This window comes from Planococcus citri, chromosome 1 (assembly GCF_950023065.1).
Source record: "Planococcus citri chromosome 1, ihPlaCitr1.1, whole genome shotgun sequence".
Classification (NCBI taxonomy): Eukaryota; Metazoa; Arthropoda; class Insecta; order Hemiptera; family Pseudococcidae; genus Planococcus; species Planococcus citri.
The window spans coordinates 19,472,543-19,493,879 of NC_088677.1; the positions used below are offsets into that span (position 1 = coordinate 19,472,543).

General features: G+C 37.1%; 2 protein-coding genes across 3 annotated transcripts; one reads left to right on the plus strand and one right to left on the minus strand.

Moving 5' to 3' along the window:
* The first annotated feature begins 130 nt into the window (after positions 1 to 130).
* On the plus strand, positions 131 to 4,064 carry LOC135849744 (monocarboxylate transporter 5-like). The gene is made up of 9 exons (XM_065370303.1): positions 131 to 548; positions 625 to 754; positions 1,830 to 1,973; positions 2,067 to 2,327; positions 2,408 to 2,452; positions 2,527 to 2,665; positions 2,741 to 3,084; positions 3,171 to 3,362; positions 3,453 to 4,064. Exons 1-9 carry the CDS (start codon positions 462 to 464, stop codon positions 3,614 to 3,616), a joined length of 1,506 nt encoding a protein of 501 aa, XP_065226375.1. The 5' UTR covers positions 131 to 461; the 3' UTR covers positions 3,617 to 4,064.
* Positions 4,065 to 8,767: 4,703 nt separating this feature from the next.
* CDC50 (cell cycle control protein 50A) lies at positions 8,768 to 19,580 on the minus strand. Of its 2 annotated transcripts, none has more exons than XM_065370311.1 (9): positions 19,366 to 19,580; positions 18,913 to 19,025; positions 18,553 to 18,686; positions 14,393 to 14,551; positions 13,966 to 14,170; positions 13,762 to 13,884; positions 13,453 to 13,680; positions 13,140 to 13,305; positions 8,768 to 10,302 (listed from the first exon to the last, which is right to left on the minus strand). In XM_065370311.1, the coding sequence occupies exons 2-9, from the start codon at positions 18,962 to 18,964 to the stop codon at positions 10,257 to 10,259; spliced, it is 1,113 nt and encodes a 370-aa protein (XP_065226383.1). In that variant the 5' UTR covers positions 18,965 to 19,025; positions 19,366 to 19,580; the 3' UTR covers positions 8,768 to 10,256. The 2 variants fall into 2 exon arrangements, with proteins under 2 accessions (XP_065226383.1, XP_065226382.1); XM_065370310.1 differs by having other exon boundaries at positions 18,913 to 19,032.
* Positions 19,581 to 21,337: the final 1,757 nt, after the last annotated feature.

Below are 21,337 nucleotides of genomic sequence, written 5' to 3' on the forward strand. Positions count from 1 at the left end.
AAAACAATACACCCACGTGGTAATTTAATGTTCGACTATTTTCAAGCATTATTCACCCACAACAACAGAGGAGTTTTGATTACGTTATCTCGTTCGTCGTCGAGCGTTTTATGCAGTAAATTCAATTTTTTTATTCCTTTCTTATACGCAAATTTTATCAATTTATTACAACAACCTGTTAGTACTACGTAAAAAGTTCAATTGCTCGACTCATACTAATTGTCGAATCGGTACGCCAGCATTGTGCTCCTTCGGTGATCGTTTATTCGTTATGTAATCGTTGAATTATGACTTTGAAGTCGAACATACCTGTTTTTTTATATACTCGTTCAAAAATATTACGAATGTCTGGCGTTATTTTTTCATACGTGAATCAGTCTCTTTATCTGAACTGATTATATTTAGTTTAAGGTTCTATATTCGTATGCCAGTCTGGTGTTTCATGAGAAGTGCCCAGCATAATGCCGGTTAATGATCCTGTGGCCAAGAGCAATGCCCCAGAGGGTGGCTGGGGCTGGTGGGTTGTGATAGCCTATTCTTTAAATAATGTGAGTATAATTAGAGATTAATTTGGTACGATAGAGTATTTATTTTAATATGGTGTCTCGTTCTGTGTTTCCTTAGATGATAGTTATTTCAATCCTACAAGTGTTTGGGTTGTTGTACAAAGATCGTTTGCTCAAAGAGTTGGAAATGAGCGCCGTAGAAATCAGTATTATAGTAATGGTCAACAGTTCATTCGGAATGTTATTTGGTAAGTTGAATACCAACACAAGATGAGAGTAATTCGATCAACATATAAGATAAGTAATAGAAATAGGTATTCGAGTATTCTCGTTTGAAGTTTGATTCTAACGTACAGGGTGTCCATAAAATAAATTGTAAACCCCAAAAAAAGTTTTTCATTAAAAATGTAGGTTGGCAACGTGAAATAGAAAATAGATACATATGATTGGTGGAATGTTATCTCTCCAGTTCAACAACCAATCATGTGCTATCATTTTTATCATTCACTGTGACCAACCAAAATATTTAACAGAGAACTTTTTTAGGGGTTCGCGATATTTCTGGACACCCTGTATCTAATTTTAGGATCAGATATTCATAAAATTATTTACAGCATCGAGGAAAAAATTAAAAATGAATTTAGAAGCTCAACTGGTGAAAATTTGAGCAGATTTTTGAATTGATTCGGTACTCACACTCAAATTTAAAATTAGAGCAGTGTTTCTATTTTTCTTTTTTTTTTTTTTTTTTAATTACAAATTACAAGTATGATCTGATTAAAAAAAAAAAAAAAAAAAAACTGAACACACAGATCCTAAAATTAATTCCAAACCGAAGTTTAATTCGAAGGAATTCGTTTCACTTTCATCGAACAATGATCTGCGAAACAGGTTGAAAGCTTATGTACGAGTATTTCCACGCGTAATAAGACAGTTGTATTCAAATGCGAAATTATGACGTAGTTTTAATTCATGTAATAGGCTACGTAATTAATGCATCAATAATAATGTTATGCAATTCTTAAATATTCGAAACAATTTTCGCAACACGAATGAAAATTGTTTTACAACATATATGTACATATACAACTCTTGAAACTGTCTACGTGATCATTTTCAGTTGACCTGTATTTTTTATGAATATAAATTTCATTATCAGGACATTTTACTCTGATAAAATGGTGTTAGGTCTTAGAACTCAAGATGAAAGATAAGGAAAAAAATTCATTCATCGTGAAATCAAGCGCTAAAAAACTCACCAATACGATTAATTTTCCATTATTATGATACCTACTTATGCACTTCTGATTTTTTTTTTTTCAGCGATATTCAACGGTCCTATTCTGCGAAATTTCGGGTTTCGAAAAGTAGCGATTATGGGCTCGATAATTATATTTATTGGAAACGTATTGACGAGTCAATCGACTACTTTTATACAGTTTTTCGTTTATTTTAGTATTTTGGTTTGTAAGTATTTTTTTCTTTTCAAATGGAAAAAAACCCAGAAAAATCATCGACTTAGTTTACCTTGAAATACTGAAATGATAATTTATTCCACAGCTATTGGCACTGATCTGGTGATGGCTGCGTTTCATCTGGCTTTAAATACCTATTTCGTTAGTAAACGTGGTATGGCAACTGGTATCGCGATGTCGTTTACTGGAATTGGACCTATTTTTATGCCACTGCTCGTTAGTGCCTTATTGTGGGAATTTGGGGTGTCTGGAAGCGGTTTAATTCTTTCGGCGGTTTCGTTACATTCGCTAGCTGCGGCGTTACTGCTCCAGCCTGTGAAATGGCATAGAAATAGGACACCTAATGGTAAGTAAAAAAAAAATAATGACGTTAACTGATTTGAATCGTACGAAATTAAATTAAATTTACATTTTTCAATTTTGCAGAACAGAAAGGAGAAAAAGACAAGGCGATTCCTGAAAACAAAGACGGTATTTTAAAAAAAAAATAATCATTTGCAATTACCTACTTATCAAATTTTAATTACCAATGTGTATAATTCTAGCTTCTGAACAAAAGAAAAATACCGATGATCAAGCAGATGACGAAGTTTCACCGGATACTAAACTAATGAAAACTGAATCAGTCTCCATCAACGTTGATCATAAAATTAACACCGTTGACGACGCAGATGACGAAAAAAGGTGAATTTTCAGCACCTAAATTAATCCAACTGCGATACTTTTCGTTCTATAAATTTTTTGTTATTGTTTTCGTAGACCTCCATTACGCAGCTTGGACGACGTAGTAAAAAGAGGAGATTCTTTCTCAACCAGAATAGTACAGTTTTTTGATCTAGATCTGCTAAGAGATCCGTTCTACGTGAATATTTCCATGGGATTAACTATCGCTTATGTTGGCGAAATGTCGTTCTCTTTGATGTTGCCCTTTATCTTGGATGATCGCGGATTAGATACCAAGCAAATCGCAATATTTATGTCAGTTTTAGCCGGAGCTGATATCGCTTCCAGATTAGTGTCTCCTTTTGTTGGTCATCACGTTAAATCTAAAGTTAGGATAGTTTATTTGATCGGATTATCGAGCGGTATTATTATCCGAACATGTCAGTATAGCAACAATTCAATTTATTTCGTCATTTGTGCGGAAACTCGGAAAGTAATTCGATCCCATTATTTTACTGTTTCACAGGCATGATATATTCTCACGGATTTGTTCTAATGATGCTGATAGCTATTGGACTGGGTATTTCTAAAGGGGTTCGATCAGTATACACAGCTCTTGTTATACCTGGTTACGTACCTTTGAATAAATTAGCATCAGCTACCGGTCTTCAAATGGTCATGAATGGAGTTCTTTTACTCATTTTTGGACCTTTACTAGGTTCGTTTCTATTTTTACCTTATTTCTGAGTATCGATTATATCTTTGGCAATGTTTGATAATTTTCATGTGTTTTTTTTTTTCATCGCAGGAAAAATTAAAGACGATAGCAAAAATTACAACAGATGGTTACACGTTGTAAATTGTTTCGGCGTAATTACAATAATACTATGGTGTACAGAAATATGTCTATTGCGTAAAAGGAAGCAAAATATCAAGAAGAAAACACCGATTGTGAAAAATATGACTCGATAGCCGGACTATCTTTCTTGCGAATTAATGTACTTCATATACTACATTATAAATCGCTGCTGTGATATACACTTTCAATTTAAAATTAAGCTTTTCCGTGGTTCATAATGTTTTTTAAATGTGTTTTTCTATTCACCTTTTTACTTAACAGTTTAGAGTATTACTTGTGAATAATATGCTATAAGTTGATCGAATATGTTTTTTTTTCTACTACCTTCGACGAGTCTGAATATAATAAATCAAAACACGACTGAGAGGTATCGAATTTAACAACATTTATAAAAATTTTACATACTAACAATACGTTTTAATTATTTCATTATTTATATACGATGTTTATTGTAATGTATTTTTTACTCGCTGAATAATTTGATCGCATGTGGGACTGAAAGTACAAACAAATTGCATGAGTTTGTTATGTTATACTGAAAATACAACCTTTCTTATAAAATCGATTGTCTTACCTAATCTTATAATGCCAATTGCTACGAAAAATGTGGTGATATTGGAAATAACGATTTCACGGACTTTCTTCTTCTCTTCTGCGACATCGGCAGAATCGGGAGGTTGTAGTCTCATCATGATTTATACGAGTTGATAAAGCTGCGAATGTGAAAATGCAACGATATTGATTTTCAAGAGAAACGTATCTTGGACTCGAATATTTTCATCAAAGCGTAAGATTTACTTACTTTACTCTTCGGACAACGGAATCGGATTACTTTAGGGTATCTAATACTCGTTTTAAACCACAAATTTGCACAATTTTACGCTGAAATTATAAAATCCTCAAAATTCATGGAGTGATAACACTTTTTTATCACACCGAAAACCGCATGCGAAAAATTCACACAGCGCATGCGCAAGGCCAATGGACATCATTCGTTTTCGAACCATTGACGTAATTCAGAAATCCCATCATGTCATTCAAAATTGAAGGGCCTCCTAAAAAAAACATAGTTTTGAGAAAAACGCTTTTAAAGTTTTACTTTTGTTGCCAATTAAAAACTACGCAACGTCGCAACGTATTGATTTGTGGTTGGTGTTTTTTTTTATTTGAAGTGTCAGCAACAAGTATTGACCATCACCTGCCAAATAATTTATCCACATCTTCGAAAAAAATGAGATTTAAAAACTCGCGTCGGAGGCCCTTCTTCCATAAGTTGATTTTGATTTTCATTAACTTCATCTTTTAACGTGATTAAATCGAAAACTAAGCATTTTTGAAAAAAACTAATGACATTATGTCGATTGGAAATTTAATTCTCTACAACTTTGATTGATTGAAATTTTCGTACGATGCTTCCTTTCACCTCCAGCTCAATTTTTTTCTATAAGCTGATCTTGATTTACATTCAAATTCATCTTTTATGTAATATAAATCAAAAACTTAGCATTTTAGGAAAAAACTAACGACATTATGTCGATTGGAAATTTAATTTAATTCTCTACAACTTTGTTTACTTGAAATTTTTGTAGGATAGGATGCTTCCTTTCGCCTCCAGATCAATTTTTATGAAACTGTAACAGGCACCTACAGTATGGTGGTACGCCGATTCCAACCCTCATTAGAACAACTCAATGAAAAAAATCTCAAACTTTGGCCTCCCCCTTGGTTATGTAAAATTTTTCAACCCTCATTAGAACGACTCAACAAAAAAAATCTAAAACCCTGGCCTCCCCCTTGGTTACGTAAAATTTTTCAACCCTCATTAGAACGACTAACAAAAAAATCTAAAACCCTGGCCTCCCCCTTGGTTATGTAAAATTTTTCAACCATTCATTAGAACGACGCAGCGAATAAATCTCACACCTTTGCCTCCCCCATGGTTATGTAAAATTTTTCAACCCTCATTACAAGGACTAACAAAAAAAATCTAAAACCCTGGCCTCCCCCTTGGTTACGTAAAATTTTTCAACCCTCATTAGAACGACTAACAAAAAAATCTAAAACCCTGGCCTCCCCCTTGGTTATGTAAAATTTTTCAACCATTCATTAGAACGACGCAGCTAATAAATCTCACACCTTTGCCTCCCCCATGGTTATGTAAAATTTTTCAACCCTCATTACAAGGACTAACAAAAAAATCTAAAACCCTGGCCTCCCCCTTGGTTATGTAAAATTTTTCAACCATTCATTAGAACGACGCAGCGAATAAATCTCACACCTTTGCCTCCCCTTGGTTATGTAAAATTTTTCAACCCTCATTACAACGACTAACAAAAAAAATCTAAAACCCTGGCCTCCCCCTTGGTTACGTAAAATTTTTCAACCCTCATTAGAACGACTAACAAAAAAATCTAAAACCCTGGCCTCCCCCTTGGTTATGTAAAATTTTTCAACCATTCATTAGAACGACGCAGCGAATAAATCTCACACCTTTGCCTCCCCCATGGTTATGTAAAATTTTTCAACCCTCATTACAAGGACTAACAAAAAAATCTAAAACCCTGGCCTCCCCCTTGGTTATGTAAAATTTTTCAACCATTCATTAGAACGACGCAGTGAATAAATCTCACACCTTTGCCTCCCCCTTGGTTATGTAAAATTTTTCAACCCTCATTACAACGACTAACAAAAAAATCTAAAACCCTGGCTTCCCCCTTGGTTATGTAAAATTTTTCAACCCTCATTACAACGACTAACAAAAAAAATCTAAAACCCTGGCCTCCCCCTTGGTTATGTAAAATTTTTCAACCCTCATTAGAACGACTCAACAAAAAGGTCTAAAACCCTGGCCTCCCCCTTGATTACGTAAAATTTTTCAATCCTCATTAGAACGACTCAAGGAAAAAATCTCAAACCCTGGCCTGCCTCTTGGTTATGTAAAATTTTTCAACCCTCATTAGAACGACTCAACAAAAAAATCTAAACCCCTTGCCTCCCCCTTGGTTGTGTAAATTTCTCAACCCCCATTAGAACAACTCAGCGAAAAAATCTCATACCTTTGCCTCCCCCTTGGTTATGTAAAATTTTCCAATCCTCATTAGAACAACCCAACGAAAAAAATCTCAAACCCTGGCCTCCCCCTTGGTTATGTAAAATTTTTCAATCCTCATTAGAACAACTCAACAAAAAAATCTGAAACCCTTGCCTCCCCCTTGGTTGTGTAAATTTCTCAACCCCCATTAGAACGACTCAACAAAAAAATCTCAAACCCTGGCCTCCCCCTTGGTTATGTGAAATTTTTCAACCCTCATTAGAACGACTCAACAAAAAAATCTCAAACCCTGGCCTCCCCCTAGGTTATGTAAAATTTTTCAACCCGTATTAGAACGACTCAAGGATAAAATCTCAAACCCTGGCCTCCCCCTTGGTTACTTAAAATTGTTCAACCCACATTAGAACGACTCAACAAAGAAATCTAAAACCCTGGCCTCCCTCTTGGTAATGTAAAACTTTTCAACCCTGATTAGAATTACTCAACAAAAAAATCTCAAACCCTGGCCTCCCCCTTGGTTGTGTAAATTTCTCAACCACCATTAGAACGACTCAACAAAAAAATCTCAAACCCTGGCCTCCCCCTTGGTTATGTAAAATTTTTCAACCCTCATTAGAACGACTCAAGGAAAAAATCTCAAACCCTGGCCTCCCCCTTGGTTACGTAAAATTTTTCAACCCACATTAAAACGACTCAACAAAGAAATCTAAAACCCTGGCCTCCCTCTTGGTAATGTAAAACTTTTCAACCATCTAAAACCCTGGCCTCCCCCTTGGTTATGTAAAATTTTTCAACCCTCATTAGAACGACTCAACAAAAAAATCTCAAACCCTGGCCTCCCCCTAGGTTATGTAAAATTTTTCAACCCGTATTAGAACGACTCAAGGATAAAATCTCAAACCCTGGCCTCCCCCTTGGTTACTTAAAATTGTTCAACCCACATTAGAACGACTCAACAAAGAAATCTAAAACCCTGGCCTCCCTCTTGGTAATGTAAAACTTTTCAACCCTGATTAGAATTACTCAACAAAAAAATCTCAAACCCTGGCCTCCCCCTTGGTTGTGTAAATTTCTCAACCCCCATTAGAACGACTCAACAAAAAAATCTCAAACCCTGGCCTCCCCCTTGGTTATGTAAAATTTTTCAACCCTCATTAGAACGACTCAAGGATAAAATCTCAAACCCTGGCCTGCCTCTTGGTTATGTAAAATTTTTCAACCCTCATTAGAACGACTCAACAAAAAAATCTAAACCCCTTGCCTCCCCCTTGGTTGTGTAAATTTCTCAACCCCCATTAGAACAACTCAGCGAAAAAATCTCATATACCTTTGCCTCCCCCTTGGTTACGTAAAATTTTCCAATCCTCATTAGAACAACCCAACGAAAAAAATCTCAAACCCTGGCCTCCCCCTTGGTTATGTAAAATTTTTCAATCCTCATTAGAACAACTCAACAAAAAAATCTGAAACCCTTGCCTCCCCCTTGGTTGTGTAAATTTCTCAACCCCCATTAGAACGACTCAACAAAAAAATCTCAAACCCTGGCCTCCCCCTTGGTTATGTGAAATTTTTCAACCCTCATTAGAACGACTCAAGGAAAAAATCTCAAACCCTGGCCTGCCTCTTGGTTATGTAAAATTTTTCAACCCTCATTAGAACGACTCAACAAAAAAATCTAAACCCCTTGCCTCCCCCTTGGTTGTGTAAATTTCTCAACCCCCATTAGAACAACTCAGCGAAAAAATCTCATACCTTTGCCTCCCCCTTGGTTATGTAAAATTTTCCAATCCTCATTAGAACAATCCAACGAAAAAAATCTCAAACCCTGGCCTCCCCCTTGGTTATGTAAAATTTTTCAATCCTCATTAGAACAACTCAACAAAAAAATCTGAAACCCTTGCCTCCCCCTTGGTTGCGTAAATTTCTCAACCCCCATTAGAACGACTCAACAAAAAAATCTCAAACCCTGGCCTCCATCTTGGTTTTGTAAAATTTTTCAACCCTCATTAGAATTACTCAACAAAAAAATCTCAAACCCTGGCCTCCCCCTTGGTTACGTAAAATTTTTCAATCCTCATTAGAACGACTCAAAGAAAAAATCTCAAACCCTGGCCTCCCCCTTGGTTATGTAAAATTTTTCAACCCTCATAAGGTAACTAAACAACGCCGAAGCCGGCAACCAAATACGAGTGAATAATGGAAAACAGACCAGTTGCAATTACACGTTTATTTGTTTTTTCAAGAAATACACGATGTAGAGTGTGGACGGGTAGATCTAGGTACAGGTAGGTAATCGACGAATCGGTAATCGGTATAGGTACGTTACGTGCGTCGTACATACGAGTATCCATTCGTATAGTACGTCTACGTATTGTACTCGTCTTACATTTATGTTTGAACTGTTTGAAGGTACCTAGTACCTACGTAACGTAATTAGGTACAGTGCGAGCAGAAAAATCCAACATCCCGCAAAAAAGGCTTTGCGTTGCGTCGCGATGGATTGGTGGCAATACGACGACATTTTCGTCCAATTACACGCATCTATCAACTATTCCACGTTACCAAACTACCAGTGTCCAGTACGAGTACCTACATATTTTTTAGACAAAAAAAAAAAAAAACAACATTCTTTCGTCGGGGTGGTCGATATTTTTGAGTACGCCGCGCCGCACTGTACGGTAACAATATTACAATATTACAATGGTACTACGAGTATATTACTATAATTACAAAACAAACACGAGTGCTGGGCTCGTTCAGACATCGTTGGGAGTATGCAAAAGGAATTGCCATCACAAATAGGTATGTACAAAACGCACAAATCAAATACGAGTGTAGTAAGATAATCGGACAACTTAAAATACACGTAGGTATAGGTAACCGCAATAGGCTTACGTTAGCTGGTAACACCGATGGGCGATGAGACATCAAAGTGACACTATGAAATACCTTAGTAGTAAGTAGATTTCTCGTTGCGTTTGGGTCTCGCTACGTACACGTATCACGTATCACGTATTGTTATTGATACTGGCCAGCTTGATTTTTTTTTTCAGCCATAATACGTACGAGTATTCTCGCCAGTCTGCGTAAGCTAGCTCGTAGGCCTACTACACGTAGCCTATAGGTATTCGTATTAAATACTCGAGTATTTCTCGATAGGTGAAAATTTTAATAAAATTAATCCCGCCTCCGAGAATTACCGATTAGATGAGACGAACGATGATAAACGCGGACGTATGTGCTTAAAACCAACGCTGTTTTCAGGGAATAAGTGAAAACCCGCCAGAGTGCTGCAGAGTGCTGATTCGTGGTGAAGAAGAATAAGAAGAGAGAAAAAAAGATGACATAAACGAGCAGTCGGAACCGCAAGCGCAACCGCGTGACCGCGGTGCAAAATGACTAGTTTTAGACTTTTTCAAAACAAAAGTTCGAGTCTTACAAAATGCGATAACATCGAGTGTATGTCGTCGCGTTCGAGGTATGTAAAACACACGTGACGGTGGTAAAGCGAAAACACGAGTAGGTACTTATACGTATGTATAAGCGATTAATTTTATTATCACCGTTTTCGTTACAATCGCGCGGCTTATTTTGCGGCGACAAATTACTCGTACGTTGAAAACGCGTCATTTTCGCTTCGTTCGGTGCGTAACTGGTAGGCTGGCTGGCTGGCTGGCGGTAGGCTAAAACTGTTGGCAGACTCATTGGTACGACGTAGTCGGAGTAACATTAACCACTTCCACGGTGCTGTCGGCAAAAATACGAAACGAGGAAATGAAAACAAAATCGTACCTACCTAAAAATCCGGATCACGCGACTAGCGGCTGCTAGCTTCGTTAGGTGTATAGTGGAGTGGCAAATGAAAAAAAAACTGCATTTGATGAAAGAAGAGTGAATTTTGGTATGGTGAATTTTTGAACCAAAATGAAGTTTTTAAGACTGGGAGCCACTCGAGCTCCCCAATTCTTCTTGAAACTGGTAAGAAACATTTATTGAAAGCATTACGTAACGCAAAAAATGACGACTCTCCCCTTTACGCGCCCCCCTCAACCCCTAATTGCAAAATAAAATATACTGGTCAAAATTCCATCAGAATTGAAATATTAAGCCAGTTACTATTCAATATTGATCGATATGTTCCGCTAAAAGTGCCGGAATCATCGCATACCTCCCACCCCCTCATGGGGGCAGACCCCCTAAAATGTGGAGTCGATGAAAAACCCACTTATGGAACTGAAATTCTGTAAATATGTACTTCTCTCGTCATGTGAATATATTTAATGGTCCATTTCATCGATTACATTCATCACCCCGCCCCTCCCCATTTATATACCATTATACAAAATTTGATCAAAAAGTAACCCCTCAAATTCAAGAAAAAATGTTCAAAGTTTGAATCAGAAAAATAAACTCTCTCTCCATAAAGAAATGTTTTATTTTTACTTCTCAAAACATAATTGAATTTTTGAAAGCTTTTGGTCTCGTTTCATTCAAGATTGTTTGTTTTTCTTTTTCAAGTTTGAATTTTTTTGTTTTTTAAAAATAATCATTCGGATTTTTAAAATTTTGAAACAAAAATAATAAACTTCTCCATATATCATACAAGAAAATATCGTTTTCATACCCTTCAAAATACTAATTTTCGGGATTTGCCCTCGCTTTGCTTGGGTCCATTTGATTTTCTTTTTTCCATTTCAAATTTTCCAAAAAAAATTATCATTAAAATTTTGAAAATTTTGAAGCGAAATAGTCAACTTTTTATAAGTATTAGTAACTCATCACACACACAAAAAAAAAACCGTTGTGTCTATACCTCACGAAATATTGATTTTCGAGAGCTTTTGCCCTCGCTTCGCTCGGGCCCATTTGTTTTTCTCTTTTAATTTTAAATTTTTCTTAAAAAAATCCTAATTCGAATATCATCGTTCTTATGCCTCTCGAAGTACTGATTTCCAAGAGATTTTGCCCACGCTTCGCTTAAGCCCGTTTGTTTTTCTTTTTTGATTTTGGATTTTTCAAAAAATAAATATCATTCGAATTATTTAATCGTGTTTATACCTCCTGGAATACTAATTTTCTAGAGCTTTTACCCTCGCATTGCTCGGGCCCATTTGATTTTCTTTTTCCATTTCCCATTTTCAATTGTTCAACAAAAAAACTATTCGAATTTCAAAATTTGGAAGCAAATAATAACATGAAATATTTACAATCAAACCAGAAGAATTCGAGTTTTTGATTTAAGCGAACATGATATGATATTCATCAATTTTTAAAATTGATGAGAAGAAAATAAAACGAAAAATTGGAGTGAAATGTTATATTTTTGGATTCTACTTGTTTAAATAAAATCATAAGGTGTTTGAAATCATCAGGAAAAAAATTTTTGTACAAAAATTCAGCTAAAAACTAAAATGTAAATTTTGACTTTCCCCCCTTCCACCTTCAAAAATTTCATAAGTGCTCGAAAAATGACCTGCTGAAAGTACTGCTAAAAGTCCTACTTCAAGTCCTACTTTTTCATTTTGAAATTTTGTTGGACACCCTGTTATTGGACACAGGTTCGCTTGTTTTCATCTCACAATGATCTCAAACATACCGTTTAAGTGTACAACGACTTCTGTAACTTTTCTATGGAGCGTGCAAGAAAGCAGGAGGGGTTACTTTTTGATCAAATTTTGTATAATGGTATATAAATGGGGAGGGGCGGGGTGATGAATGTAATCGATGAAATGGACCATTAAATATATTCACATGACGAGAGAAGTACATATTTACAGAATTTCAGTTCCATAAGTGGGTTTTTCATCGACTCCACATTTTAGGGGTCTGCCCCCATGAGGGGGTGGGAGGTATGCGATGATTCCGGCACTTTTAGCGGAACATATCGATCAATATTGAATAGTAACTGGCTTAATATTTCAATTCTGATGGAATTTTGACCAGTATATTTTATTTTGCAATTAGGGGTTGAGGGAGGCGCGTAAAGGGGAGAGTCGTCATTTTTTGCGTTACGTAATGCTTTCAATAAATGTTTCTTACCAGTTTCAAGAAGAATTAGCATTTAGCTCACCGTTTCCACCATGTTTTGTCATTAAAGCGGCAATTTTGCGCGTTTTTCAAGTTTTAAGGTGCCACAGGGGGCAGAGGGGGGAGGGAACCAAAAAATGAACCACCAAAATTATTTGTACTCTTCACTTAGTATATTTTCACAAAATAACATTTCCGAGTCTCAACGTCTTCTAGATCCACAATTTAGGGGGCTGAGCCCCACGCAAGGGGGAGAGGGGGGCGATGGTTTCAATGGTGAAAATAGAAAGTGCTGATCAATATCTAACAGCAGACACCATAATATTGGATTTCTGATTAAAACTCTATCCACAGGAAAATTTTAAAAATTGTAAGCCCCACCCCCCTCGAAGGAGGGGGGAGCTCGAGTGGCTCCCGGTCTTAAAAACTTCATTTTGGTTCAAAAATTCACCATACCAAAATTCACGCTTCTTTCATCAAATGCAGTTTTTTTTTTTCATTTGCCACTCCACTAGTAGGAGTAGGTACTAGGCGTACGTAGACGTACTTGTACTTACCTTTTTCCGTATTTGATGTGAATAACCAAAAATATAATTCCGACCACTAAACACAAACTACCCACGACGATGTAAGAATATCCGAGGAACGGATTTTTCGCTCCCAACACTGACGTCGTCGATAGAATGAAACTTTTGGTGCCTTTGAATCCTTTAACCGGGTACCCTGCGAAACGACCAAACAAAAATCTCAAGGCTACAAATCACGCGTATTAACGTACAAAACTACCGATACGCGAGCTAGTACGCGGCGTACGTACATAGACATAATACGTATATGTATAATTATGTAAGTATTTCGAAATCGACTTACAGTAATTCACCAATAAATAGTACTGTCCTTTGGGTAAACCGTTTTGAAACGGCGCTTCCGAATGAACGACTCGTCGGTGCAACTTTCGGAAATTGGGAAGAGCCGCGGTGCGCATCCAAACGATGAAATCTTCGTTTTGAAATCCGTTATTCGAATCGTCCTTGGTTTCGGTATCTAATTCCCAAATATTTTTTCTCCAGTCCACGGGCTTGGCGAACTCGGCGAACGCTACCAACACGCAACCACACAATTTTCGTCGTCATCACATCACTACGCTACGCTACGGTACACGGTATCGTGTAACTTTACCTTCCTTCAGAACGCCGGGCGGATTCCGAAATTTAATGTCTTTGTCCGATGGCCAAGCTATACCCGTTCTGTCCCAAGGTACTAGGCTAAGGCTGGAATTTCCGTAAAACAGCTGGAATTCGTCTGCAAAAACGCGCAAAAAGCTTCGGTTCACTAGTCGCGCTTCACAAACGAAAATATACATAGCCTACTTGCTGCGCTTACCGTCGAACATGGAATTGGCGATAGCTCCGCAAGGCGCGATCGGCTTTCTCGTGCCATTGCCGTAATTTAAAAACGCGTACGGCGCGCAATCGGTAGACGGCTGACTATTTAGTTTACCGAGCAGCTGTACGTCGTCTCTGGATTTCACATATCTGCGATGATTCTGGTAGAAATTAGTCAGCCCGTAATAAATGTACACTTGCCCCTGCGCAAATGAAACATTATTTCAATTAGGTACTAGGTAGTACATACTATCTACGTAAATTTACGAGTAGATACGTAAACGCGAAAACCGCAACGTCGTCGATCGAACAAACGATTAGACGATCGGTGGTAGGTGGGCGGCAAGACCGACCGACCGAACAGTCTCGATCGTAACGTACACAGTAAGCGCAAATACGGTTGGTTAGACGCACGATGCTCGTACCGGATAATCATTTGGCAACTGAAACGAAACGTTACAAATGCACGGCTTGGTAATCGAATGATTCCTAGAATCGCCGATGATTTCGGCGCACGGTCTGCCCGGTTTGCCGCTATCTGTAGTAGAATTACAATCGGTGTATTCGACCACTCTCTCCTGAACCTGAAACAATCGAATTGGTGTACCGTCTTGAACGATGAACACGCTAAAACAATGCGGATGCAGTTGTACGATTGCGATTGCTATCCAGGGGTGCTAACCTTAATAGTCCGGCATATGACAATAGGAGTAATTGCACCCCCCCCCCCCCGGCCGATCCTCCGGGACAATATTTTTCTTAAAGGGGACATCCTAAGGAACATTTTAAAGCAAACTTGCCAAAAAAAAAAGTTGGCCTTACTTACAAAATGGCGGCCATTTTGATTGACAGGTCAGCCGAAATCGCAGATTTTGCGTTTTAATATAGGACTTGCACGAACTTTTTCAAACTTTACAGAGGTAGATCGAAATATCATGCAAAAATTTATCACCTGCCAAAATTTCAAGTGCTAAAGTGCGTTTTTCGATTTTTGGTGAATTTTTGAAAATCGATTTTAGGCCAAAAATGAAGAAAAAAATCAAAATTTTACCAAATTGACCAAGAAAGCTGAAATTTGGGATACACCCTATTTTCGACATGCCAAATCGATTGGAAACGGTTTCAACTCGTTTTGAGCAGTTCTGGAGCCTCCAGCAGATTTTTGAAACTCGAAATTCCCACAAAATTCCATCAAATTGGAGTTGTAAAGCTAAAATTTATTCTAAAAACCAATTTCAATACGCTACGAAGTACTGCAGGTGAATTTCAAGTCGTTTTGGAGCCTCCAGCAACTTTTTAAAAATTCCTGAAGCCTCCAGCAGATTTTTGAAACTTTAAATGTTCACAAAATTTCATCAAATGAAGATGGAAATCTGAAATTTACTCTACACTCCAATTTTAACACCCTCTGAAGACGACTTCAAGTGGGTTCAAGTCATTTTAGGGCCTCCAGCGACTTTTTTGAAAATTACTGGAGCCTCCAGTAGATTTTTGAAACTTGAAATTTCCCCAACATTAATTTATCAAATGGAGATGAACACCTGAAATTTACTTCGCAGATGACATGGTGCTTTCAAATTGTTTTGAAGCTTGAAAATTTCAATTTTCCAAAAAAACGTCATACAACCTTTCAAAAAGTCACTGGAGGCTCCAAAACGACATGAAATTCACCAGCCGTCAACTTCGTAGCGTATTGAAATTAGTAGGGCTAGGATTTTTATGATAACGCTTTTTTTTTTGTAGCAACACCCTATACGACATAAATATATTTTCTTTGCGTTTCATTCCATTCCGAGGCGAATGGTGAAAGTTGATAGTGCTTTTTTTTGCTTTTTTTTGGGTGTAAATGCTTTAAAATGCTTATTTTTGGCCAAAAAGGCGGAAATTTTGCTTTTTTGGGGCTTTTTTTCATCGTTAGCGCTTTTTTTGGTAAAAAAATTGGTAAAATGAAGAAATTAGTTCCAAAAATACAAAAATTTATCAACTTTTTGCACATTTTTGAAAAAAAATAGTTGTTAAAAAAAGAGGAGTTCAACTAAAAAAGGGCTGAAAAATAACAGATTCACTACATATTCATTTTTCAATTTTCATTTCATTTTATTTTTTATTAAATTTTTAGTTTCAGTTTTTTTCTTTTTTTTCTCCTTTTCATCTTTTAGTTCATTTTGGTTCAAGTTGTACATATATTTAAGGGAGGTATCTTGCTCGGTTTGAAAAAACCTTCATTTTGATATGTAACATGGTAGGATTTGATAGCGCTTGTTTTTGCTTTTTTCTTACATTTTTAATGCTTTTTTATAGCCCTTAAAACGTGTTTGATAGCGCTTAAAAATCCTAGCCCTAGAAATTAGTTTGCATGAATGAATTTCGACTCTCCATCTTAGTTTGATGATATTTTGGGGAAATTTCAAGTTTCAAAAATTAACTGGAGGCTCCAGTAATTTTCAAAAAAGTCGTTGGATGCTGTGAAATGACTTGAAATCCACCAGAAGTCGTTTTCAGAAGGTGTTAAAATTGGAGTGTAGAGTAAAATTCAGCTTTCCATCTCCATTTGTTGTGGAAATTTAAAGTTTCAAAAATCTGCTGGAGGCTTCAGGAATTTTCAAAAAGTCGCTAGAGGATCCAAAACGACTTGAAATTCACCAGCAGTCAACTTCGTAGCGTATTGAAATTAGTTTGCAGAATGAATTTCGACTCTTCATCTTAGTTTGATGATATTTTGGGGAAATTTCAAGTTTCAAAAATCTACTGGAGGCTCCAGTAATTTTCAAAAAAGTCGCTGGAGACCCCAAAATGACTTGAACCCACTTGAAGTCGTCTTCAGAGGGTGTTAAAATTGGAGTGTAGAGTAAATTTCAGATTTCCATCTTCATTTGATGAAATTTTGTGAACATTTAAAGTTTCAAAAATCTGCTGGAGGCTTCAGGAATTTTCAAAAAGACGCTGGAGGATCCAAAACGACTTGAAATTCACCTGCAGTACTTCGTAGCGTATTGAAATTGGTTTTTAGAATAAATTTTAGCTTTACAACTCCAATTTGATGGAATTTTGTGGGAATTTCGAGTTTCAAAAATCTGCTGGAGGCTCCAGAACTGCTCAAAACGAGTTGAAACCTTTTCCAATCGATTTGGCATGTCGAAAATAGGGTGTATCCCAAATTTCAGTTTTCTTGGTCAATTTGGTAAAATTTTGATTTTTTCCCCTCATTTTTGGCCTAAATTCGATTTTCAAAAATTCACCAAAAATCGAAAAACGCACTTTAGCACTTGAAATTTTGGCAGGTGATAAATTTTTGCAAGATATTTCGATTTACCTCTGTAAAGTTTGAAAAAGTTCGTGCAAGTCCTATATTAAAACGCAAAATCTGCGATTTCGGCTGACCTGTCAATCAAAATGGCCGCCATTTTATAAGTAAGGCCAACTTTTTTTTTGGCAAGTTTGCTTTAAAATGTTCCTTAGGATGTCCCCTTTAAGAAAAATGTTGTCCCGGAGGATCGGCGGGGGGGGGGGGGGGGTGCAATTACTCCTATTATCATATGCCGGACTATAATTATTTTAATTAAGGTTACGGTTTCACTCCAATTTTTTTGTTGACATTTTTCGGTTTTGGTTTCGGTTTCGGTTTTGAAATTCAAAATTTCAGTTTCAGTTTGGGTTTCGGTTTTACTTACAGAAATTTCGGTTTCGGTTTCGTTTTTCGGTTTTTTTGGGTTTTACATATTTTTTTAAAAAATTTCTTCACAACCCAAACAGCAACAACCAAGGACCCAATTCGTTAGGTTCAGTTCATTATATTTATCAAGTTCCCTGGGCGGCTATTACCGAAATATTTTTGCCTCCGCAATCGACGTAATCCAACGCAATGAACGTAAAAGATTGCGTCGTTTGCGTAAATAAAAAGCAACCGTGTTGAGCGTAATGTGCGTTATTTTAATATTTGAGTAACAATAATGTTAATAAAAGCCCAATTAACAATTAAAATTTTTTATTTTTCCAGATAACGCCAATAATTTGCAACGCTCATTACGTCGATTGCGGCGATTGCGGAAGCAAAAATATTTCGGTAATAGCCGCCCTGGGCTGCGATTATGAACTTTCGTTACAGTTAACGAATTCGTTAACTCGCATATTTTTTCTGTGACCTTTCGTTAACTTTTCGTTAAGCCATGTTAAGTTTACGTGAGAAAATATCTCTCGTTAAGTTAACGAATAGTTAACGAATTCGTTAACTGTAACGAAAGTTCATAATCGCAGCCCTGGATTTTGACTTTTGAGTCTCAAAAGTCAAAAATTAGAAAAAATCTCCCAAAAAAAAATTAAAAAACCGAAAAAAAACCAAACTGAAAACTGAAATAAATTATATCGGTTTAGGTTTCGGTTTCAATCAAGCTGCTACATTATTTTCGTTATGGTTTTTTACGGTTTTTCAAAAAACCTATGAAATTTTGGTTTTTGTTTTCAGTTAGGGTTTGAAAATGGCTAAAATTATGGATCTTGTTTGGGTTTGGGTTTTCGGTTTTTTGCGGTTAAGGTTAGCACCCCTGTTGCTATCGCTATCGCTATTGCTACTCGTATCGCTACTTACGCCTTCGGAAAAAAACAAAATCGCAACTCCTATCGGTATGAATGCGATACCGATTGCGAAAAAGGTCGGCAGAACCGTACCGGCGGTCAAAATTGGTTGCCAAGCGGGAAGTTTTTGTTGCTTGAAAGCACTTTCTGAAAACAACCAACACGTAAGTATTTACGAGTACGTTACAACCGTTGGCAAAACGGTACACCATAAAATACGAATATTGTAAGTATTCGTACATCATTAACCCAATCTACTCGTATAGGTAGGTAAATTATTCGCATCGTAAAGAATACCCCGTACATTGGCTTCATGCACACTGCATGCAGGGTATCTAAAACGTACTACACACTAAATTACGATGAAACTAACCCGATGGTTTTTTCTGCAACACTCGAGTTGTGGTCGGATATTCGGCGGACATTTTGCTCCGCGACTGCCGAAATTGATCTGATTTATTCGACCGCAATCCTCAATCCTCAATTCTCAATCCTGAAACCATACGACATTCGATAGAGCAAATGCACCAACATTCCACAATGAAAACAGACTGAGTAATGAATAATGATAAATTATGTACGGTAGAGCTCGTATCGTTGCAACAAAATCTATAAGACAGAAGATGAAAAGATTCCGATGGTACTTTCAGTTTCAAATACTGTATGCAACAGGGGGAAACGAAAAACTGAAAGATATCGTACGATATTTCTATCGCTGCTTCGCTGCATTTCTTCAGGCTATGGCTATAACTACACCATCAATAGGCCTAATACTATCTAGCAAACTGGTACTGGTACTACTCAGTGCTCACTGCTCGGTACTCACCTTGTGGCTGGTTGCTGGTTCGACGTTCCACGATTATTTTCCGTCGATTCTGTTCATTATCTCTTCGATGTAACGTTTTTCTATTTTTACACGTTTTTCATTTTTTGACAACTAACTAATAATTCGCAATTTCGCAACGAGAACACGAATAACAGGATGAAAGATGACTAATAAGTAATAATAAAAATATCGAATTAATATTATATTTGTTATCAAAACACCACACCACACCACGATTTTTCTTTTTGCACACGGGATGCGTAACAGCCGTTCATGTCGTTCACTATCACTACATCATTTTGATTTTCAACTGTCGACTGTTTTACAAATTTTTATTTTAATTATTAATATTTTTCTTTTCGTTTTCGAAAGGTTATAGGAGGATAACTAGGATAAGGTACGGTTTTGGGCCCAGAAATGGATTTCGACGAAATTCACACCAAAGGTTACCCATGATGAGAAGATACGCTCAAAAAATTTTCAGACCCTCAGACCTTTTTTTCAGGGGGGGAGGGGCCAAAATGTGTTTTTTAAACTTTATTTTCCAGTGTTTCGCCAAAAGTAGATAAAAATTTCGCGTTTTTTTTGTATCGATTCTTAAGGGTGAGGGGAAGCCCCTGAAATTTTTTATTTTTCAAAATTTTTCGGACCATTTTTCACCAAATTGTGGCGTTTTGAAAATTAATTTTGAGCGGCCATTTTGTAAAGAAGTTGCGGAGGTACAGTCACCATTTTTTTTCCTAAAATACGTTATTTAGTCAAGATTATACCATAAAAGTTTCAACGAGTTTGAGTTGGTGCAACATTGTCAAAAAAAATAAAAACTGACCACGCGTCATATTTTCCGGGGGTTGGGCATGATAGTCCACGGCGCTATCGTGGGAAGTTACGTAGCGTTCGCGCGCGTTACTGTCGTTCGTGGTTGTCTCATAGTCCAGTCAAATAGGGGGGGAAAATGGGTGAACCACATACTCGTTATTCCAATCAAATATTTTTTGGTGAATATTGTCAAGAGTAATGTGGTGAACAACATATTAAAATCCCCCCGACCCCTCCCACAGTGGATCACACCCCTTCAAAATCAGATTTTCGATAAAAACTTCTAAAATATCAACTTTCGAGTAGAATGAGCTTTGTGATCATTTACGTATGTCCTCTCAAATACCTATCGAATGATCTATCAACCAACTCCCTAGCCCCAAGGGGGTGGCGCTACGATAACTCGAAGTGACGTAATTTTTAGAAATGGGCTCCGTGAGCTTTTGGATTGATATTTGCATGTTAGGTAGGTAGGTACTAGGTAGGTAAAGGTACTTAACGAGGAACTTCCGCATTGAAAGTTTCAGATCTCCAGACCCCCTCATCCCATTTTTGAAAAACACCCTTTTTCTGGAATGGAATAAAAATTATTTTCTCAGCCCCATGTGAACCGATTTTTCTCATTTTTAAGTACGTTGTAAACATTTGTAAGGGGTGTACCCATAAGAAATTTCAACCCCCTCCCTTCATATTTACCCCCTCATAATGACGTTATGATACTGGTGTCGTTCGAACCTCCCAAGCGCAAATGTTGCGTCAGATTTTGTTTTACATTTACCCGGCCCCTGTAGAAGCTCCGGAGGGGCTGGGTGCGAGTAAAACGAAATCTGACGTTTGTATTTCCATTCGGGTAGTTCGGTTCACTTGAAAACTACACCAATATTATAAAAGTAGTTCCGTTTAAAAAACAGTAGAAATTGAGGAGGGGACTGAGGCCCTGGAGAGGCCAGGTAGGTGCAAAACAAAATCTGACATAAAATTTGTGCTCCGTAGGTTTGAAACATATGAGGAGCTTGGTGACAAAGTTAGACAAACGCCACTGAGGGCGCATACGGAAAGGGACCTAACGACCAAAAAAAAAAAAAAAAAAAGTTCTCCGAAATTGTTGTAGGAACCGTTCCTACAACAATTTCGGAGAACTTTTTTTTTTTTT

What these genes read in the sequence shown, in the direction of transcription:
- CDC50 (XM_065370311.1), bottom strand. Translation starts at nt 18,964, where the DNA reads ATGTCCGCCGAATATCCGACCACAACTCGAGTGTTGCAGAAAAAACCA. An exon ending in AGTTGCCAAATGATTATCCG is followed by an intron (nt 14,171 to 14,392) that starts GTACGAGCATCG and finishes TCATTTGCGCAG; the next exon opens with GGGCAAGTGTACATTTATTA. An exon ending in GCCCGGCGTTCTGAAGGAAG is followed by an intron (nt 13,681 to 13,761) that starts GTAAAGTTACAC and finishes GCGTGTTGGTAG; the next exon opens with CGTTCGCCGAGTTCGCCAAG.
- LOC135849744 (XM_065370303.1), top strand. Translation starts at nt 462, where the DNA reads ATGCCGGTTAATGATCCTGTGGCCAAGAGCAATGCCCCAGAGGGTGGC. An exon ending in TAGCCTATTCTTTAAATAAT is followed by an intron (nt 549 to 624) that starts GTGAGTATAATT and finishes GTGTTTCCTTAG; the next exon opens with ATGATAGTTATTTCAATCCT. An exon ending in GACGCAGATGACGAAAAAAG is followed by an intron (nt 2,666 to 2,740) that starts GTGAATTTTCAG and finishes TTGTTTTCGTAG; the next exon opens with ACCTCCATTACGCAGCTTGG.